At 41.3% G+C, this 23,714-nt stretch overlaps 1 protein-coding gene across 3 annotated transcripts in view; it reads left to right on the plus strand.

Moving 5' to 3' along the window:
* Positions 1–23,714, plus strand: part of GHR (growth hormone receptor) — a 211,718-nt gene that overhangs the window by 89,016 nt on the left and 98,988 nt on the right. For all 3 annotated transcript variants that reach the window (XM_073343861.1, XM_073343860.1, XM_073343859.1), the window contains exon 2: positions 9,330–9,410. In XM_073343861.1, coding sequence (XP_073199962.1) covers positions 9,341–9,410 — 70 coding nt within the window. In that variant the 5' untranslated portion in view covers positions 9,330–9,340. The remainder of the gene's footprint in view (positions 1–9,329; positions 9,411–23,714) is intronic.

Here is a 23,714-nt window from a genome sequence, read left to right on the forward strand (position 1 = left end):
ATATATGGCAGAATGCAGGTAAAATGGAACAGGAGACATACAATTCTCCTCCAAGGACAGTCACAAATTTAATTAACACATTCTTTTTTTAACGAGAATCATCAGCATGGAAGCATGTCCTCTGGAATGGTGGCCGAATCATGAAGAGACATACCAGTGTTTAGCATATCTGGCACATAGATATCTTTTAACACTGGCTATAAAAGTGGCATGCGAATGCCTGTTCTCATTTTCAGATGAAATGGTAAATAAGAAGCAGGCAGCATTATCTCCCATAAATGTAAACAAACTTGTTTGTCTTCGCGATTGGCTGAATAAGAAGTAGGACTGAGTGGACTTGTGGGTTCTGAAGTTTTACATTGTTTTGTTTTTGAGTGCAGTTATGTAACCAAAAAAAAAATCTACATTTGTAAGTTGCACTTTCATGATAAAGAGATTGCACTACAGTACTTGTATGACGGGAATTGAAAATACTGTTTTTGTTTCATTTTTACAGTGCATGTATTTGTAATAAAAATAATATAAAGTGAGCACTGTACACTGTGTATTCTACGTTGTAATTGAAATTCATGTATGTAGAAAAACATCCAAAAATATTTCATAAGTTTCAGTTGATATTCTATTATTGTTTAACAGTGCAATTAAAACTGCAATGAATCGCAGTTCATTTTTTGGAGTTAATCACATGAGTTAACTGCAGTTGACAGCCCTAGTCATAAAGAGTTATTTTAAACAAAAAGCTAAGCAGCTGCTAAATGTTCCAGGTGCATTCAAGTGGAATACATCTGCTCTGCTGTCAAGTGTACAGTACCATGGCAGTTAGTGGATGACAGAAGGAAAAACATAGAGCTTGGAAAAAGTTTTCTGTTTCTGTGTCAAATGAATACCCAGAACAGGTCCCTGCATCCATCCTTACAATTTAGCACTCTTCTGCAGGCAGAAGCCTCCTGTCTTGCTACCCTTCAATCAGTCTTTGGTGCTGCTCAGTTGACCTGTTTCTCCCCGTCTTCTGTTGAAGTGGGGACATCAAATTAAGTATTTGATGTATCCATCCATAAAAGAGAGATTTTTCTCCTGGTCAAATTACTGAAGGCATATAATGTGAATGGTGATATTTTATCAGCTAAATTAGGACTAGCTGAGGTCTCTGGGGTTTGATCTTGAAGTGAGGCTTTTGAGTAGTTAAGGTCAGTGTCTCTCAAACTTTCCAAACTACAGTATCCCTGGCAGCAGTCTGATTTATCTTGCGTACCCCTCACTTAAAAACTACTTGCATACAAAATCAGACATAAAATACAAAAATGTCACAGCACGCTATTACTGAAAAATCACTTACTTTCTCACTTTTACCATATAGTTCTAAGTAAATTGGAATATAAATTTTGTACTTACATTTCAGCGTATAGTATATAGAGCAATATAAACAAGTCTGTGTGAAATTTTAGTTTGTACTGACTTCTCTAGTGCTTTTCATGTAGCCTATTGTAAAACTAGGCAAACATTTAGATGAGTCAATGTACTCTCTGGAAGACCCCTACATACTCCCAGGGGTATGTGTATGTTGAGAACCACTGGTTTAGGTCCAAAACTTGGGGTGGGGAGTTAAGTTATACAAAATCTAATTTGAACAGAAATTTATACATGGATGTAATTTTTTTTCCAGTTTCAATAATTAAAGCTGTTAGTAATAGGTGAGAACCTCTTTTATCAGAGCTCCTTTTAACTCATTTGAATCTCTTCCTTATTATGTAAAAGTCTGATTAATGAAAGAAAGATGCCTTTATTTCATGGTTCAGTTTACTGGTAGGTTGTGTTTTGTGATAATCCCAAAATATGGGCTAACCCACATATAAAATACTGCAGTATTTTATGAGACTTGCTCAGTATTGCATTCTGAGTTTTTCTGGTTGATGACACTGGATTGTTTGTTTGCAAGGCACAATTTCTTATTCCACAGAATTATTTCTCATTCTTTAGTGTAATGCAGGGGTGGGCAAAGTTTTTGGGCCGAGGGCCCCATCTGGGTGGGGAAGGGCAGGGGGTTGGGGTGTGGGAGGGGGTGCGGTGTCCAGAAACGGGGTCAGGGCAAGGGATTGGGGCAGAGGAGGGCTGTGGGGCATATGAGGGGGCTCAGGGAAGGGCATTGGGGTGCAGGAAGGGTGCGGAGTGCATGAGGGAGCTCAGAGCAGGGGGTTGGGGTTCAGGAGGGGCTCAGGTCAGGATTGGGGGTGCAGGGTGCAGCAGGGGGCTCAGAGCAGGGAGTTGGGGTGCAGGAGGGGTGTGAGGTGCAGGCAGGGGGCTTAGGACAGGGAGTTGGGGGTGGGGTACAGGAGGGGCTCGGAAGCCTCTGTCTCTCCCCTCTTCCGTCCCCCTCTCCCCCCGGGCTCCCAGGGATGTGGTGCCGGCCGCTTCTGAGAGTGGCGCGGGGCTTGCGGCACCACGAGGGGAAATCGCACGGGGCGGATCCAAAGCCCTGAGGGGCTGGATCCAGCCTGCAGGCTGTAGTTTGCCCACCCCGGTGTAATGGATTATCACTTGCAATATGTGTACTGTAGCTTTTTAATACAAATTCAACAGTTATTTCTGTCCTTTAATTCAAGTGGGTACATAATACTGAAAAAGACTCTGTTGAAAAAGCCATTCATTCAGGCATTGTTGGTTAGTTAATCCAGACTTCAGTGTTGGTTGGGAATGATGCAACGGTTTGGGTCTGTGGCCATTTTAATTTGTGTAGATTTGAAGGGCGTTAACTCATTCTAGCTGGAGAACTGTTCTTGTTGGTATTCTGTGGAACAAGGGTGAGCAGACAAAATGCCTTCACCAAGTACATTGGACAGAATCTGTATTTCATTATACAAGAATAGAAACGAGACTTTCTTTGCTATCACAAGTCTTGCCATGAGGTAATTTGTGAGGAATGTATAAATACTCTGCAAGAATTACACAGGAATATTTTCTCCAGGAAAACACTGCAAGGCTATATATTTCAACTCAGTAATAAATCTCCTTCAATAAATGTTACATCTATCTTAAATGCAGCATAGTTCTGTGCTTTAAAGCCCCTGATATTGCATGTATTTTTCCCCTACAAGCATATTAATTGGTAATTGAGGTATCTGTATGTGTTTATTTTTACTTGTACGTTTTCTAAGCCTTTCTCCTTGCCCGTCATTGCCAGCAGCACAGCGAAAACTAAACCTTCCTCCCCAAATCAGTTCTATGTTCTTAATAATAATAAAAAAAGATAATATTAATATCTTAATAATAATAATAACTTAATTATAAGTTCTAAATAATAATAATAATAATCTTAATAATAAAATCTAAATAATAATAATAATAATAAAAATTTTCAGGAACCAAGAATGTAATAGGGTAGGCTCACTACACTGAAGCTGACTGACTGTAGTTGAAATGACCTCATGTTTCAAGGTTGGAGAGTTGTTGCTGGTAGCAAAGGCAAAAAGCTCTTGTGCTAGCCAGAGGTCAGTATATTCAGGACAAAATGGCTTTCTGAAGTCCTTTTCCCTTTGTCTTATGAGGTCCCAGGGACTCTCCAGATTCAGAGGTCTGACCCTAGAATAACATTCTTGTTAACAGGGTGTTGAGATGTTTTATCTGGCCAGTACAGAACAGTGTTACAATCCATGCTGTAAACTAAAAACTGTGCTAGGTTTCTTGTCTCTAGCATGGTTTTCTGTACCGATTTCTAGTCTGGGTCACCCCTGCCTACACTGACAGCGTGAGCACCCGACTAGCAGAAGTCAAGTTTAAATCTCCTTGTGGCTATCATCACTCCAGCACTGGTATAGAAAGGCCCAGAAAGAGAAATTCTTTCCCTTTTTATAGCTCCTGGTTCCCTTTCTCTGTTGGAGCAATTAGCCCCAGCTGACTCATATAAACATTCCCTGGTGGCAGGGGGTTCTTGGCAATCACTATAGTGAGGACAGTCAGCTATTGTAACCCTTCTTGCTGGTTTTAACCCTCTTCCCCCATACCCACTGCAGGGCAGAGTTTATAGAGCCTACCACACAGCTTTCCCCAAAATATTGTGCATTGCAATTGTTGCTTTTTTTGATCTGCTAGGCAATAGGAGCCTTCACAGTGGAATTTGTCTTCTCCTACGCTTAATGGTATGTGGTGGAAGGAACCATTACTGGACTATGTAAAGGGTCGGTTTTTCTGAAGCTGGGGGTGGGGAAGCAGCTCTTACTAAACTAGTGTTCCAGCCCCTGAACAATGCTGTCCTTGTGGGAAACCGATTTGCGAGACAGCCCTCAGCATCGCAATCTGCTGTCACTTCTAAATATTCCTCTGTGGATTTCTGCTAGGCAATGGCTCTGTCTAATTAGAGGGCAGCTGGCATTTCACAGAAATGGTTTCTCCTGAGAATGATCTTGTCTACCAAGAACAGTTTCATCATGTGATATGTTTTTGTTTTTGTTTATTTTTGTGTGTGTGTTTTTACTTCAGCTCTTAGAACAGATCTCTCCTCTCCTTCCCCTCTGAGATCATTCTCAAGCTGTCAATGCCAGACGTGTGGCAAGATATCACTGTTTGTGGCCTCTCTCCAACCCTCCAAGATAGTTCTCCTGGGGGGGCAGTTACCAAGTCCTCTTCGGAGCTACAGGTGTGCGCTGTGGACACCAGTGAGGCGCTCAGTCCCTGTTGCCTTCAGAACTAGAACTTGGGTTGCTATTGGATATCACAGCTCCTTCAAGGAGGATCATCTCCCATCATACCTTCCCTCTGACACACCTCTGAGACACATGCAGGCTGCAGGCATGCATAAGAGAACAAGTTGGTAGGAACCTGAAGTAGAGCTCTGTAAGCGCAAAAGTGTGTCTTTCTCACCAACAGAAGTTGATCCAATAAAAAATATTCTCACCCACCTTGTCTACTAAATTCAAACATTCAAGTGTGCAATAGAGGGACCGCCATCCTGTTTTAAATTCAGATCACAAAACAGCCCTAATGACGAAGCTGCTAATGTGACTCCATAATGAATGTCTCCAGTAGTCCACTGAGCTGGGATGCACAGTTTGTTCTCCGGAGTCCCATACCATAGGACACGGTGCTGGCCCTGGAGTATTAGATCAGCCTTGGCATTTGTTTGGGAGTTGTACCCCTTATTTAAGAAAGTCTTTAGTAATATCCCTAAAAACACAGGGTATCTATCTTACACATTTGTATGGCCCCATCACCGTAGTATCTGAGCACGTCACAACTCTTAATGCTTTTATCTTCATACCACCTCTGACGGTGGGCAGTGCTATTATCGCCATCTTACAGAGAACTGAGGCACAGAGACCATAAATAACTTGCTTGAGATCACAGAGGAACTCTGTGGCAGAGCAGCGAATTGAACTCAGGTCTCCCAAGTCCCATATTGGCACCATAACTGCAGGACCAGCCTTCTTCTCTATTTTATTTGGTATTGTTATGCATAGATTCTAATGCTAGAAGGGACCATTGTGATCATCTCGCCCACTTGTTCCCAAACTGGGGGTCGCAGAACGTTACAGGGGCTTTGCCAAAAAAATTTCATTCACGGCGGCCAGAGGCGGTGCTAGGCAGGCGGCCAGAGAGCGGTGCTAGGCAGTTGGGGCTGGCAACCCAAGCCCTGCCCCCGTCAGCGGGGGAGCCGGCAGCCCGAACCCCAGCGCTCCACACAGGGCTGGCAGCTTGAGCCCCAGGGAGAGCAGGGCCAGGCAGTTGGGGCGGCAGCCCAGACCCCAGCACGGGGCCAGTATTCTGAGCCCTGTGGTGGGTAGGGCGGCAGCTGAGACCTCAGGCGCACAGGTGGCAGCTCGGACCCCGTCCTTGTCAGACAGGGGAAGTTGGCATTGAGGGCAGAGTGAGCAGGGGCCATGCTGTACGTGGGGCGTGGTCCAAGCTAATTTGTCCCTCACAGGGCACACTCATAGAGACAGACCTCATAGCAGAAGAAAAGCTGTTTGTGAGCCAAACCAGCCAGAAGCACATTGTAACCAGTGTGACAGTGTTAAGGTGCCTCAGTAATTGTCATTCTTTCTGGAGTGCTGTTTTGCTTCAGTGAGACGTGAGTGAATCTTCTCATTTTCTAGTTTGTTGGTTGTTGGCAGTCTCTCTCTGTTATTTTTATTAGAACTTTCGTACACAAGTTCAATGGATAAGTGGCTGAAAAAGGAAAGTGTAAAGACGCAAGGATCAGCTAGTGTTTCCTCAAGTCCACACTATGGAAAATCTAAGTCTAATGATCATGATGGTCCTGGAAACTCACTTACAAAGAAAAGAAAATATGGCGATGATTATATAAAATATGGCTTTACATGCATTGGTGATCAAGAATAGATCACCACTGTGTGTGATTTGTGGTGGTGGTCTAGCAAATGGCAGCCTCAAACCTTCTCTACTTTGGCGCCATTTAGAAACTAGGCATCCTGCACAACTCGACAACCCTGTTGATTATTTTCAAGCGAAAATTATCTGAGAGGAAAAGTGACATTACCAGATTTATATTCAAAGCAAGTACTGATAATGAAAATGCACGTGAAGTGTCATACCACGTGAGCTACCGAGTAGCAAAAGCATCAGAAGCCCATACCATAGCAGAGAGCTTGATTGATCTATGTATAAAAGACATAGTTCATTGCATGCTCGGAGAAAAGGCTGCAAAAAGGATTGACATGGTACCTTTGTCCAATAATACATTTTCATGAAGAATTAATGACCTGTCAAATAATGTAGAGACCACAATTGTACATAGAGTGAAAAATAGTCCATATTATGCTATACAGTTGGATGAATCAACTGATGTAGCTAATCTAGCTATTTTGCTACTGTTTGTACGTTATGTGAATGAAGGTATGGTTGAAGAAGACTTGTGGTTTTGCCGACCACTGGAAGAACGTACAACTGGAGAAGATATCTTCAATCTGACTAATGAATATTTTCAAGAAAAGGAAATAGATTGGTTTCATTGCCTAGGCATTTACACTGATGGGGCCACATGAATGACAGGGAAGTATACTGGATTTGTAGCTCGAACAAAAAAGGTTGCATCAAAAGTCTCTTGGACTCACTGCAGTATCCATAGACAAGCCCTTGCAACAAAACGCATGCCTGAGGGACTGAAGAAAGTGCTGGACAATGCAGTGAAAATGGTGAATTTCATAAAATCACGGCCAACAAATTCCAGAATATTTCATGTACTTTGTGAAGAAATGGGTAGTATACACAATTGTCTGTTGACCCATACTGAAGTTAGATGGCTCTCACGGGGCAAAATCTTCGAAAGTTTTTTCGAAAATAATCAAACTGAGTGTTTCAGTACTCTTCATGACTTCCTGGCAGAACATAACCTTCAGTTGGATCAGTGCACTAAAACCAGTATAACTGCACACCTAAAAGGACTTTGCACAACTTTCAGGGAATACTTTCCAACTACGTTAGGCGATAATGACTGGATTTGCAACCCTTTTGATGATACCACTTTCTCAACACAGATATTGAACACTGAGGAAAAAGAGAAATTGATTGAGATCTCCTGTGATTATGAATTGAAAAGGAGTTTCAGAAATCTGTCATTGATCAACTTTTGGCTGAGTTTAAGAAACGAGTACCCTCTTCTGGAAGAAAAAGCTGCTGCAGTTTTGTTACCATTTTCAACAACATACTTATGCGAGAAAGTGTTTTCCTCATATGCACATCTGAAAACCAAATACAGAAACAGACTCTATGCCAAACCAGACCTGAGACTTTCTTTCTCCAGTGGTTCCAGACTTCCAAGAGCTATGCAGAGCAAAACAAGCACATCCATCACACTGAGGAAATTTAAACTTAAATCCCTGGAAATATTCATTTTTAGGAGGGGGTTCACGAGATTTCACAATTTAGTGAAAGAGGTTCACGAGCTGTTAAAGTTTTGGAACCACTGATCTAACCTGACCTCCTGTGTAACACAGGCCATAGAACTTCTGCAAATAATTCCTAGAGCAGATCTTTTAGAAAAACATCCAATATTGATTTAAAAATTGCCAGTGATGGAGAATTCACCACGGTCCTTGGTAAATTGTTCGAATGGAGTTAATTGCTCTCACGGTTAAAAATATACACTTTCTTTCCAGTTTGAATTTGTCTAGTTTCAATTTGCCGCCATTGAATCGTGTTACACCTTTCTCTGCTAAACTGAGGAGCCCATTTTCAAATATTTGTTCCCTTTGTGGGTACTTTATAGACTGTAACCAAGTCATCCCTGAACCTTCTCTTTGTTACACTTAAGAAGCCCAATCTAATCAGTTTATCACTATAAGCCAGTGGTTCTCAATATATTTACCATAGTGGACCGCATATGTGACCCACAATGTGCTATGTGGACCGCATCCAATACTACCTCAATGGCTCAGTTGCTAGTAGGGCTTTGTGGTGGTCTCATTCCTTGTAAGGACAAGTGTTTGAAGTTACATATTCAAGTCACCAGTTAATACATGCGATCCTCTGAGCATGCTCAGTGTGAATTAAATATTACCCAAAGCTTAAGCAGTCTCAGTCTGAGCTGGTTGCTCATGAATTTGTTAGCAAGTGCAGTGTCTCCTCTCCATCCATTCTGCCTCATGAGTGCTTCAACAGTATGTTCCCTGTAAGGGCAGCAAGACCCACAGATTGTATTTTTCTCACTTGTTCTTCGCCTCACTGCTCTATGGCCCTGAGGATGTCACATGGGCCACAGCTCTGTGCTGATCGGGCCACAGGTTGAGAACCACTGCTATAAGCTTTGTTTTCTAATCCTCTAATCACTTCCCTGGCTCTTCTTTGAACCCTCTTCAATTTATCTGTACTTTTTTTTTCTGGTGATGCACCAATGTGGTAGACAACATAGCACTGGAAGTCCACTAAGGTAAAGGAGAGAAACCAACAGAACTTTTGAGAGATGTGAACTACTGCAAATGGACTAAAATATTTTTCCCTTTAAAAATGCATTACTAACAGCTCTTATTTTCAAAGTGAATACAAGATAATGCTTTTATTTCATTCTCAAAAGGCTGTGTGGGGAAAATGTGATGAAGGAGAATTCCTGGAATATAGGCCAAGGCCAGAAAATCCCACATTGCCCTCAGAATTTATTAAACAAGCAGTCCTCTGGAAGTAGTATTTACTGTCTGTCAGAGAGAGTAATATAATGTAGGACTTTGAGGCAATAAAATGTATTCTAACATGCTTCCGTCATAAACTTTTGCTTTAACTCCATTCAGAAATTAAATAAACTAGATGATACATTAAACTGCATTTAAATGTAATGAGAGGAGCTCATAAAGAATCTGATTGTACTGTCTCTTTTATGATTGCAGAACCCAGAGGTATGGATCTTCGGCAGCTGTTGCTTATTCTGGCACTGGTTCATGCAAATGATTCTCTTTCTACAAGCGAGGGTGAGTTACTGAGTTTAAACATCTTTTGGCCATTGTTGGTGATGTCTGTGTTCCTTGGTCTCTGCAAAGTGTGTGCACTACAGATTTTCTGAAAAAGAAGATGTAGCTGTTATCTTTAAAGCCATAGAAAGTTTAAGACAAAGTGTTACAGCACAAAAGGAGTGGTGAATTTAGCATGCAGCCAACAGTGCACGGCACTGGATGAGATGGAAGTGGGATCAATGTTTGTTTGATATCTACACATGCAAAGAGAAAATTACAAATCCGTCTAAAGCAAATTGTGCTGCTTGCAACTCAGATTGGGAAACTACCTGAAGCTCCCTGGGGATATGTTCGGTTGCTGATTTAAGATTTAATGATTTAATAATCTCCACTTGTCTGAGATCAGAGCAGAGCTTTTTTAGTCTTTATCCTGATTCTTGAAATTCCACCCTGTGCTGAAAGTACCTCTCTAGTACAGAGATTGTAAAAGAATTATACATTTTTCAAAAAGAGCTCTTTTAATTTCTTGATGCACTTAGTGTTAAAATGGCTAGAAGTAAGGAGGAAACATTTTCATGATGCAGATCTCAAGTCTAAAGCCGGCACTATATGAGCAAGCCATAGAAGAAATTCCAGTAGGGGAAACTACTGAGAATGGAGTAAAATCAGTGTAAAAGGGTCTGAAAGAGGATACAGGACTGTTATTGTTAACATCAACTGGCCAGACCACTCATCGAGTCAGGCTGTAGACCTTTATATAGGCTATGAGGAGGAACACTGGATATGACCCTCCCCCTCTATGTGGGGTTTTAGGTCCAATGGAACAACTCAGTTCACAGATCCACTGACCATACCTCTGGCCTCCCACAATTCTTCCTCTACCCATCCCACTGCCTATACGTGTATGGATCTGTGCCAAGTTGCACGCTAGCGGTTAAGGGGGCAGGAGGTGGGGAGGAAAGAAGAGTAACCCCTCCTGCTGAGTTTTCTCCGCTGCTTCTCACAACCCACTGCTTTTGTGCTATCCAGAGGTAATATGAAGACCCCACAGATTAAGCCCTTTGGGGCCTGATCCCATACTCCTTCAGAATGGAAAAATTCCCTTTGACTTCCATGGGAGTTTTATCTTGCATCAGACCTATAGAGTTGTTTGTCTCTGGGTTCATGCTTTACCATGTCTGTTCTGCCTTGTTGGTGCCTTTGGACAGATCAGTAGACTGTCGTCTACGACAGCTAAATATTTGCTCACTTAAAATTAACAAGTGCCTGCCACTCTATAACGAGGCATGGCAGGATTAGATTTTTGTTGGTAAATGTCTATTTCATCAAACACACTCAAATTGATGGCAAAATATTTCCATCAATAATAGAAATTTACAAATAGGCAAAGTAAGAAATGCTGCTTGAGCACTTCGTAGAGTTAAGACTGTTTCCTTTGTATATTTTGACGTGCTACTGACGCTTTATTTTGTGTTAATGGTTAGGTTAAAGCTTTAACTTTTAAAATCTCAATGTCTACGGTCATTCAATAATTACTGTCTTCCTCCCCCCATTGTCTGAAACCCCCCGTAACTTCCCACAGCTGTGAACATTTAAATGGATAAAAATAGAAAAATACTCAAAACAAACATTAGCTGTCAAATGTATTAAAAAAATAAAATTCTGCCAAGCCTATTTGTAACAGACCTCCAGAGACAGAGCTAAAGAACAGCTGCAAGACAGGCAGCTCCTTAAGGAAATGCCCCCGACCTTCTAGCCCGAAAAATGTCAAAAGAGATCAGTTTTCAGATGGTTCATTTCCGTAAAGCTTTTGACTTAAGACAAGAACCAAAGTTTTTTGGATGGGAAAACATGTAATTCCTTACTTTTATTTGAGCTGATCAGTAGCAATCAAAGATAATATAATTACCCTACTGCCATGTAGATCTACTATAAAATTCTCCTGAGCATATTTCTGACACTTGCTGGTCAGGAAGCTTTCATGTTTCTTTCGCGTGGGGTTGGTTGGTTTTAATCCTGCTTGGAGTTCCATTGCTCGTTTTGTTCAGGTATGGTTGCTCTGTTCTGCATTCTTTACATGAGGTTGTCTGAGGCCAGCCAGCAATGAAGGCAGCAGTGCTACTGTCTCCAATGGTGGAGGGGTGATCAATGTAGTGTGCAGGAAAAACTTCTTTTGTAACTTAAAGCATTACTATAGATAATGGCTATAGATATAGACTCATAGATACTAAGGTCAGAAGGGACCATTATGATCATCTAGTCTGACCTCCTGCACGACGCAGGCCACAGAATCTCACCCACCCATTCCGATGATAAACCTCTCACCTGCGTCTGAGCTATTGAAGTCCTCAAATCGTGGTTTAAAGACTTCAAGGTGCAGAGAATCCTCCAGCAAGTGACCCGTGCCCCATGCTACAGAGGAAGGTGAAAAACCCCCAGGGCCTCTTCCAATCTGCCCTGGAGGAAAATTCCTTCCTGACCCCAAATATGGCGATCAGCTGAACCCTGAGCATGTGGGCAAGATTCACCAGCCAGATACCCAGGAAAGAATTCTCTGTAGTAACTCAGATCCCACCCCATCTAACATCCCATCACAGGCCATTGGGCTATTTACCATGAATAGTTAAAGATCAATTAATTGCCAACATCATGTTATCCCATCATACCATCTCCTCCATAAACTTACCGAGTTTAATCTTTTGCCCCCCACTGCTTTCTTTGGAAGGCTGTTCCAGAATTTCACTCCTCTGATGGTTAGAAACCTTCGTCTAATTTCAAGTCTAAACTTCCCGATGGCCAGTATATACTATAGAAGTTAGTAAAATAATGAAGGTGGAGGCATAACATCAAGGGTTTTTTTTCTGTTCTGTATCTTATCAACTTTAAAGTGAAATTCACTTATTTGTAGAGAGCACAAGTCTCTATTAAAACCTGTTATGAAGGCTTGAAGTGGTGCCTAGCCTGTGGGCTGGCCTCTTGCACAGAGTAAATTTCACCCTTCTATAGCATCTGTTATCAAAGAATGCAGGTGCTATTGAAAACTATTTAATTTTTTAGCATTCAGTGATGATGCAAGTTATTTCCTGGGCTTTCCCCCATTTTCTGTTTGCATGAATCAAACTTCTACAGTCCATTGAGTCTGCTTACCCAAGACATCCTTTGAAAATGAAGGTGCATATGTAAGAAACGTAGGTCAGTCTGATAGTCACTGATGTGTTTATTTTGCTACTCAAAATAGGCTGGAACCACTTTGTTTCTTTTTTTATGTCCTGCTCCATCATTTGATACAGTCAAAAGAAAAGGCTCTTTGTGACAAGCAATTTGGTGGATAAAACAATGTCCTAAAACCTGTGTCCCTCTGAGTGCCACTTAGTACAGCTGCATGTTGTAACAGTAGCAAAATCTCCAAGCTGCTTCTTGGTCTGGGCAAAACCCTAAGTTTGTGATTTTTTTTTTTTTTTTTTTATTGGTGGACTATTAAGCAATGTAATGAGTATTGGTAATTCCTTTCTAAAGGCCGAACTGTACAATAAAAGTTAAAATGTCCCAGATTTTACTTCCCTTCCCTCCCTCCCCCCCCCCCCATCCCCCAGCCCCATTGTCTAGATTTCACAATGGAGTAATTAAGTGGCCATTTGAAATGCCATAAAACTCACTCATTTAGACACAGTGGGTGCAGGAACAGATTAATGTCTCCCTCTCTTGGTTTATGGATGTAAAAGGTTCTGTGCTCTTCTGGCAGTTGAGATGTGGACTAGCTGCATTAATAGTTTTTCTGCAAATCTGTGTGCTGCATTCTAAATCAGACGGGCTCATTTTAGATTGTGGAATGTGCTGATCAAACAGATTCTTCCCTCAATCTGCTTTGTGAATTAAAGCACTTAAGGAGCAAATGCATTTCTTTTTGTAAAAATGTCCGTCTCTTTGCCATCTTAAAGTAATCAAATATGCACAATATAAGTAGAATTTAAGTCCTGTTTTGAGGGGTAGAATGGGCTTACGTGATGCATAGAGCTTGGGCAGGCTTTCTTCCCAGGGATGCATTTCATTTGTCAAATATATGCCAGCACTTCTGAATTACAGTAGAGCTGGGCAGAATGACAAGCAAAACAAACAGAAGGATACTGTACTCTGCTATTCTACTGCTGCTGATCTGTAGGTGTCAGCCAAAAGGTGATGGTAAAGTATAATGTCTGAAATATGTTGTCATTCATTGCAAAATGATGACATCCTGTTACAATGTGTTCAGAATATAAAGCTATCAAAATACAAAAGTGCCTGAGGAACATAAACTGCAAGACAAGGAAGAGTGTGTGAATGTGAGCGGGTGCCTTTTTGTGGGTGAGATTGTTAAAAACCAACAAACATTTATTGAGATAGCAAGATGTTGTGTAAATGAATTGCACCCATTTCCCCCCGATCCTGCAATCTGCTCCACAGGGTGGACCCTTAGGCCCATCCCCATGAAGTCCCATTGAAATCAGTGGGGCTCCACACAGGTGCAAGGAGGGGTCTGCCCACGTCTTGGGACCATGAGAGCTTGTTTCTATGCGTATGTCTATACTGCAGTAGAAGCCCAGGGCTATCAGAAATTGAGTTAGCAGACCCTGGGTTTGTTAAGCTAGGGCTTGACAAACTACACTCATGTGTAACCCCGGCATAGGAATTATTGAACCCTGCATCCCAACGTCTACATTGCTTTATGCAGGCCCGAGTTCAACCATCCATATCCAGATTTCCTAGAGCCCCCCCAAAATGTGGCTGCTCTAGCCTTTGTGATGCAGTGTGGGAAATCTTAACTGTTCACCAAACTTGACCAGAGGACAAAGAAAGTGGCCCATGGGATTGTGGGATACTTTTGGTGGACTCCCAGTGCACGAGTCCAGGAGGGCTGCATCTACACCACAAAGCAATAGGGCTTGAACCCTGGCTCCCAGCTTGACTCTGGCTCGGACTCCTCACTCATGTGTGGTCCTGGAAAAGGGGTATAAGATAGCAAGCACCATTATCTCTTGTTGAAGTCAGTAGGAGCTTCAGGGGCACAGCACCTCACAGGATTGGTGCAACATGTGAACTGAGAGATTTTGTACCTACAGACAATAATTAATTTCAGATGTACTGTAATGCCTGCTACTTGCTAGGCACATTCCAGGTACTCAAGAAGGATAGTCCCTGTGCTGAGGATTTTACAATCTAGAGACAAATAAACAGAGGGTGGGGGAAGCAGAACCAGAGTAGGCAATTAAGGCATGTTCCATGTGTGAGGGAGCCTAAAATTAATTCACAGTGGGAGCTGCGGAGCCGGCACTCAGGGTGGCGGCTGCAGGCGGAGGCCACACACGGAGCCTCCCTGGCCACCGCTCTATCTAAGAGCCGGATATACTGGCCGCTTCCCAGGAGCCGCACAGAGCCGGGCAGGGATTCTGCCAGCTCTGCTGTGCTGTCATCCAGACTTTTAATGCCAGAGCTGCCATGGTTCCTTTTCAGCTGGGTGTTCCAGTAGAAAACCAGACACCTGGCAACCCTAGAGGGGGGATGGAGTGGGTGGAGTAGGGGCGGGGCAAGAGTGTTTGGTTTTCTGCAATTAGAAAGTTGGCACCCCTACTGAGGAACTGCAAGGCATTCATGATCAGATCTTGTACCGTGGTCCAACCATTCATTGTCTGGTCTTGGTCCACCTCTCATTGAAGCCTTTCCATTGACTACAGTGGGTGCTGGATCAGAGCCTCTGTGCAGTTTATCCAGCTCCCCTTTCAGTGTGAGAAGCCTGGCTTGTAAACTTCTTATGCTACCGTTAGTAGCCTGCCTCACGTGCTTACTCCATCAATGGCACAGGGAGACCTGAATTCAAATTGAAAAATCACAAGTGAGAATGGTTTGGGGTGTCTCAAAATACAATCTTCCTTATGCAAAAATATATAAAGTGGTAGTTGCTGTGCAAACATTAAATAAAGGAGCCTGCCCTATAAAACTGATGTCATAAAGACACACTGTGATTGGAGGCATAGAACAAAAAGAGGGGTGGATGGCAGAGAGAAGGGTCATAGTAGTGGGACAGCAAGGTTTCAGTTACTAACAAGTGTAGAGGCACCATGGATAAAATTTTCAAAGGTGCCTAGGTCCCATTTTCAAAACTAAGACACACAGGAGCCTAGGCCTAGGATAGGTACCTAACTCTTCAGTGGGAGCTAGGCACCTAAATACCTTTGGGGATCTGGGCACTAAGTGTGATTTAAAGTAAATGGGATTTAGGCTCCTAGGTGCTTTGGAGCCAGCTTTTTAAAGGTAGTGAGGCACCTACCTACCTTTAAAAACCCATCCTGAGATCACTTTAGAAAATGGGACTTAGGAGCTCTTGAAAATTTTACTCTGTAGCTTTATTTGTAGCTAATGAGGCAAATGAGCAAGAGGCTGTGATGATTTACTAACAGGTCACTTGCCTCACTATATTTTTTATTGTGTGATAATAATTGTGGCTCTAGTAAGACAGTAAGCTTTAATACACATATAATTTGGTTTATATTTTAGAAATATAAATTAAAAATAACTTTGTATTAAATACTTATAATGAAAACAAAATATTTTAAGGTACTTGGCAACATCAAAAGACATTTACTAAAAAAATAAACTGTAATTTTAAACTGCAGCAGTCACAGGTTGCAAACTGCTTTTACAAGGCAAGAATGATTTTGTCTGCTCACTTCTGCTGAACTATGGCAGGCTGTTGAATAAGCCACCATGCCTCAGATAAGGGAAAGGAAGAGAGGACTGGGAACCAGTCCCAGCTAGTGGAACAAACACATCAGCTCGAGCGGTTCCAAAACCAATCTTTTCCCAGTGGAAAAGAGGCCAGGCACATCCTGTTTTGTTTAGATTCTAGAATAAACTTTGATCCAGTAATAACTCCAGCTATGCTGCCTTGTAATATTAATTTTTCAACCTGAACATGTGTAAAAAGTCATTCATGATTAATAAAAGCAAAACAAAACCATATTTGAATATGTCCACATATAGATCTGTAGTCTTTACCAACCCCCCCGCCCCACCACACACACACACACCCCAAAGTCTGGGGGCCTTTGGATATTTGGATCCAGCCTCTTCATTGGGGCCTACTTGTTAAAAAAAAAAAATAAAAATAAAATACATGACCCTGCTCCTGTGTTTTAGGAGATCTGCAGGATTAGACCACAAAGGATGGGATTTTCCAAAGTGTTCAACACTGGTCTAACTGCATTGCATGTAATGGAAGCAGAGTTAGGCCATTGCTGAGCACTTTGGAAAGTCCCACCTGTATAGTACATGGAAATCAACCAACCATTGTTCACATAGGCGACCCTGCAATTCCTAGGCACGTGGAAAACGTTAAAATCTAGAACTGAGCTTCTCTTTGAGAGCTTTAATAATGATCAAAACTCTGAAGTCTATTGTCTTGGGGCCTTTTTTCATAAATAAAGAAAAATCTATAATTTACTGTACCAACTTTGTGTTCTGAGGGCATGTTAATGGGCATTGTATGATTATGATATTTGTATAGTAGTAATTCACAACATATGATTCCGTATTTCCAACAAAGTAATTCCAGTGCATGCCGTGAATGTGCATTGAAAGGTGTACACTTTCCCTTTCCGTATTATGGATGTGTAGTACGGAATGTTTTTTGTAGTGTTGGTGGAGTCATTCTTAAAAGGCATTCCACTATACAGCATGCAATAGACTGGCAACCGTTTTTACAGTGTGCAGTTGCACAGAATGGACCCATCATAGCTGACAAACTCCCAGCCAAAATGTATAAGTAATGTATATTTGCTTGAGCTACCTTTCAGCTCTTGGTACTTTGGCCACTGCATTAAATATCAGTCTACTGAAAAGACAAATTGCTTGCAAAGCTTCGTGTAAACAATGCAGCCACATTAAACTGAAATAAAACAGGAATCAGCAGTATTTCTCATTGTTAAGCGATTTTCTTATACGACCATAACATAAATGGACATAACACATTGTTTTCTCCCAAGAAACATTAAGTGTCTGTGAGCGGAGGCTTTTCTTTGCCAGGTTTGAGCTCGGAATGATTTAGCTCTAGAAGTTTTTATGATTTTACGACAAGCATTGACAAACCATAAACAGAGGGACACCGCTGCGTGAGGCTATAATAAATAAGAGGAGTATTTCAGACAAGAAAGTAGGGACAAAATAGGCACACAAACACAACTTCTATTGTACTCACATGGAATTGTGTATCTGTATATGAGAAATTTACTATGTAGTACAAGTAGGGTTTGCTGATATTTATTCTCTCTGATACAGTAAGGCCATCTCACTATAATGGGAGCCATACACATTAATCATAGCCTTGATATTATAGCAGTTGGCACTTTAATAGATAACACATAATCCCTCTAAACTTGATTTTAGGTTAATGTGCTAAATGCTTTGTTGAAACACAGCTTATCCCTCTTCAGCAAAGCACTTAAACTTATGCTTTAAAGTTCATCACATGTGTTTGGCAGAACTGGAGCTTCTAACTTGAGATACGGATATAATCCAAGAGCTCGTTGATAAAACATACAAAATAAAGCTGATGTTATAACACAGTTTTTTGACTATACAAATTATTTTAGCAGTTGTATTTGGAGTGGCAGTGTTTTGAAGGTGTAAAATAAATGCCATTATTCTAGTTTTATTTCTTAAGTAGCTACGGGCTACTTAATAGTGATGGAAACGTCTTATCTTACTTTTTAGATCAAAGTGTCTCCCTTTTGTGTTGTAATAAAACAGCTTGACTCTTTCAACAAGAAAAGAAGGTAAGAACTCCGTGTACTAATTGGAGCTCTTTTAATTATTCTAGAAAAATTTCTCCAGGCTAACATGAAAATATTGTAAACAGCCACTTCTCTAATTAATATATTGAGTTCTTACCAACTTTTCTTCAGTGTGGGACTGTTTCACTGAAACACAAACTTTGATCTAAAAATAGCACTGATTGAAACATCTGAAGTAGCATCTGCCCTGAGTGATTTTAAAAATACAATATAAAGATAATTTGATAATCACAATATTCCATTTCATTATTTGTTATTCTGATCCCATGTTATATGACAGGTAATTATGAACTACTACTACTGGCATATCATGAAATAATGTCAAAAACATATAAAAATGAAAAAAATCAAAACAATTGTTTTGAAAAGAAAATTCATATTTTTTCCAAAACAAAACTTTTGAAACTTTTTTTCCCAGAATTTCTATTTCTTGAAATGTTGAAGATAGTTGGTTTTGTTCTAAATCAGAATTTGAAATGTCAACATTTCTTGCAAACCAAATTCCAGTTTTCTACGCTTCCTATTAAAGCTCGGTTAATGTAAGACTCTATTGCTTCCTAGAATTGTGTGTGTAGTGGACAACTGCAGCAGAATCCAGTGTACAGAAAAGACAAGGGAAATATCTTGTCCTCTCCACATAAACAAACATCTGGATCATCACCTTCCAGGCTACTGAGCTCACTAGATTTAATGCTGAATACTATTCTCTCCTGTAGCTGCACCTAGTTTTGGCAGATTCTGCAAACAGAGTTCTATGGCTGTGAAGTTAAGCAAACCAATGCTGACTTGAAATGGTTGGTGATTCAGGCAAAAGAATAACTAAATTAGAGAATTCAGTGCATCCCAGTGTCTGTTTGGGTGCTACTATAGAAGTGCCAAATACTACAGGCTTGTGTTAATTTTACCAGTATACCCTCTTAAGAGATTTTGTCCATTGTATGAAGTCATCTCTCCTTTGAGAACCCTGCTCTCGGAAAATGTATTTCACCTGTATTGTGTGAGCTTTTAAGTTTGGGGGCTCTCATTTCAAAGATATCCATAATTAGGTATCTAGCCTGATTAAGTGCTGAGCACCCAGGAACTCCAATGTAAGTCATTGTGGCGTGGTTAGTACATTTGAAAAACCAGGTCATTTATCTGTCTGGTCCTTGAATGGTCCCCATCATTATGGTACCTGAGCACCAGAGGCAGATTACAGTTTTGTGGGGCCCTGGGTCACAGGAAGTGGGGGGCCCTCCCCACCCCTTCCACCTGCAGTCCCCCTTCCATGCTCCTGCCGGGTAGGGGGTCGGGGTGTGGGGGTGCTGGGTGGGCAGAGCGGGGCAAGCCCCTGCACCCCAACCCCGCTCCCTGGCAGGAGCATGGGATGGGCAGAGCAGGGCATGCCCCAACGCCCCAACTCTGCTCCCCAGCAGGAGCACTGCATGGGCGTCCATTTTTCTGGGGGGCCCCCAATTGGCCGGAGCCCCTGGGCACAAGCCTCATTGGCCCAGTGGCTAATCCACTACTGCTGAGCACCTCGTAGTCTTTAATGTAGTTACCTCCTAACACCTCTGTGAGGTTGAGAATAACAATTATCCCCCATTTTACAGATAGGGAACTGACACAAAGACTAAGGGACAGATTTTTAATGGTATTTAGGCAGATCTCCTATGGAAGGGCCCTATGCTGCTCAAAGCTGCCTCAGCTACTGAGCATGTGGAAGTCCTATGATCCTCTTGGACACCACCTTGCTAGATGCTTTGTGGCATTGAGAGAGAGCTCTTCGTCCTCAGTGGCCTAAAGGTTTCTCCTCCCAACTCCTAGCTGCAGTTGCAGAGGATGAAGAACACTCACCTGAAATACAGGAACCCTCAAACCCAAATGGTAATAATTATCAAGGAAGAAGCATATCTTTCTCCCCACTATATGCCAAGGTGGCTAGGAACCCACAGGAGGCAGAGGTAGGGGGCTCCCCACATTGAGAGGTCCTTTTTGCCCCTAAAAAGAGAACCAGACTGGTTCATCTCTCCTCTCCTGCTTGCATAGTGCACAGGATTACTCCTGGCCCAGGGCTGTAGTAACTGCCAATCTCTGCACAACCCAAGAAAGAAAGAGGGATAGGGTAGGAATAGATAGCAGTTCTGCTGTGCAGGGAGACACTGATTAGTGTTGCCTAGTTCATGAACATGAACAGGCCCAGCAATGCAGTGAGGCAAGAGGTGTTGTGTTACAGCTTGCTCTTTTTTATGCCCTTTATAGAAAGCTCTATAAAATTTAAGTAATAATAACACCGAGCTCTTACATAGCACTTTTCATCACCTAAAAAAAGTAATCTTTTTAGAGTTTCATGAACCATTTCAGTTCTTACCAAAAAATTCCAAGGTTTTACAGCTGTTGATTTTTACAATTTTTTTTTACCTGAATTTTGGACCACTCAAGTATGTGAAAATACAGATTGTTACCAACTATGTTAATCCCATATATTAAGTAGATGTTTCTTAATAAATTATTGTAAGTGTAAATGCAAGGCTTTCTGTTAAAGTACGGCAGCATATTAGCACACACACACAGACGCACAGACACACACACCCCTCTCTCAATGCTGAGTCTTTAAAAAAAGAAGTGCTGGAACTCCCTGCTCTGACCAAGCTGCCATCTCTCCTTCCAGAGCAGGGAGCCAGGTCAGAAGTTCTTATTTTTCTCTATTTGTTGCTTTTTTTTTTCTGTTCTCCCTTCCCCCAATATTAACCCTAATATTTGCTCAGAAAACTGTAACATTAATTTTTGTATCAATTTGCACCTGTTTTTTGTGTGTGTGAGAAATAAACTTCCTGGAAAAATTTAAAAAACTAAAAATGAAGACCTTGACCATCGTATAACTTAATAGATAATTTTATCCCTGAATACAGAATTTTTATTATGATGGTTCAAAAATCCTATAGCTTGAACGATATCTACAGATCTGTATTATCTGTAGAACCTCTTTTATTTCTATTAAGTTCTGTAGGACTTTTTCATATGAGTGCATATGTGGTCTTCTCAGCCCTAGATCAAGGGTTGAAGACCTAGGTCAGCTTCTAGGTCTCCTGTTCTCACAAAGTTTGTGCGCATAAAGTTTCCAAAACTTCACTGATGGAATATAGGGCTAGACGATAAAGGTACAGCTGATTATTAAAAGGCAGAATTCCATCCTGACTCCTGTCTTTTTTTGTGGCTAACTCTAACAATCAACATTCTGAAATATATTCAGGAGGATTTATTGTAGTGCAGTATTTGTGATACTGTATTAGGTCTATTCTTGTACTCTGTAGGGGGAAAAAAAATAGCTTGATTTTAGAAATGGGGCTGACCCCACAGAATTCAGAGACAGAACCCAAATTCCCCCAAAGTTCTAGGGTATTTGGATAAAGGATTTTAAACTTGGGCTCATTTCTATTTAAATTAAAATATATATGGCCCTAACCCTGCGTTTTCCACTTTTCAGGAGACAAAGCAACTACAATAATAACGTGTTCTGCTGGCACATGCTGCTCTAAATGCTGTGAATGGTGTTTGTCTTGAAAGGCACTTAGTGGCTGTCACTTATACCTTTTGCAAGAGACAGAACTATTCTAGCATTCAACAAATTCCAGTCTGAAACATTTTCATATGAATATACAAATTATCATGATGCTCAGTTTCATTACATCTTTTGAACTGATGTATTGTCATTTCACCATTGAAAAACTAGGCATTGGAATACTGGCTGCAAAACATATAATTTAACATGGCATTGCAAGTGCTAAAGAAGCTGGTTACAGGTAATTATTAAATAGCATATATTAATATTCATAATTTAATGGGAGCGGTAGCGATCACTATGATTATTGTTACATAGCTTGCCATTCAAACCACTTGTTTTCATCCATCTATATATTTTCACAACTTTTGGGCTAACGTTATCTTGGGTTGGTCTCTGCCTGGAGTTAAATAATTTTCTGGAACTTTTGAGCAAACATTTGTTCAGTCAGTGGGCAGTGCAAAGGTGAGGAGGAAAAGAAACACCATTACCAATTCCAAAAGTCCTTGGCACCTTTTTTGGAATGAGTCTACAACAGATATGACATGGGGAAGATGTTGAAACTGAAAAGCATTGCTCTGTCAGGACTATGGTGAAATTTGTTTGTGATTTGAGTAAGGTGATTAAGTTATCTAAAATAAATATAGAATTATATGATAGATTTAATCTGCAGCAAGGGAGATTTAGGTTAGATATTAGGAAAACCTTTCCAACTATAAGGGTAGCTGAGCTCTGCAACAGACTTCCAAGGGAGGTTGTAGAGTCCCCATCACTGGAAGTTTAAAAAAAACAAGTTGTACAAACCTGTCAGGGGTGGTCTACGTTTGCTTGGTCCTGCCACAACGCAGGGAAATGTGGGGGGTGGACTGGATGACTTCAAGGTCCCTTCCAGCTCTACATTTGTATGATTCTATGATGTTTTCTGCTACTGAAGAGACACCTGTGTAACCTCTTGCAGTACTGTGCATTGCCCTGTGTATGCTAGAGTTTTAGGAAAGCCATTTATATTAAAAAGGCAAAGTCAAATGTTTGTACACAACATATTATAAATTAAGTATATGACCTAAGGTAGTAGTGAAAATTTGCTGGCATCTAAAGGTTACCTACCTTTTCAGCCAAGTTCATTTAATCGTTAACTCACTCATCCTCCAAACTACACTTAAGGCAGCCTGTAATGCACATGCATGTGCAGCTAAGTTAGTATTGTGGGTAACTGCCTCATCTATTCTGACTGTGATTCTTTTTCTTAACCAGGGAAGCCTGTGCTCAACTCCAGAGCCCAGCATTTCCTGCTGTGAAGAACAGTCAACCCACTTTGCAGGGAAAATCACTTGTATGTTGGGGGAACCTTTCAGAACCCCAGGAGTAATGCAGTGTTTGTGGGCTTGATAACTCCCTTTCTGATAACTCTTCCCTTCCTGAATCAAGCCCATTTGCACAACAGGCAATCCTAAAAACTCAGCAGGAAAACCAAGTAGTCATCTGAAACACTGACCCGTGCCTTTCATAGCTAGTAAAAAAAGAGTCGAGAACTTCTAGAACCCCTTGCTAATGGGAGGAGTCAATATCTCCTTACAGGAAGGAAATCTCCCTATCCTCTCCAGAGCATGCCATTATCCAGCCAGCATTTAAATCATCACTTGATACAGCCTACCTTGCCAGCTGGCACCCAGTATCCAACATCCCATTCCTGAGCAAGCTAATGTAGAAATATCACAGCTATCACCACAGAGATATTTTCCTTGTCATGAAGTCCTTCTAAAGTCCTTGTCATGAAGTCCTTCGTCCTGGGGGACGAACTTGAAGGGGAAAGGAGTCCAGGAGAGCTGGCTGTATTTCAAGGAATCCCTGTTGAGGTTACAGGGACAAACCATCCCAATGAGTCGAAAGAATAGTAAATATGGCAGGCGACCAGCTTGGCTTAATGGTGAAATCCTAGCGGATCTTAAACATAAAAAA

The sequence above is a fragment of the Lepidochelys kempii genome, chromosome 5, assembly GCF_965140265.1.
Source record: "Lepidochelys kempii isolate rLepKem1 chromosome 5, rLepKem1.hap2, whole genome shotgun sequence".
In the NCBI taxonomy this organism is placed as follows: Eukaryota; Metazoa; Chordata; order Testudines; family Cheloniidae; genus Lepidochelys; species Lepidochelys kempii.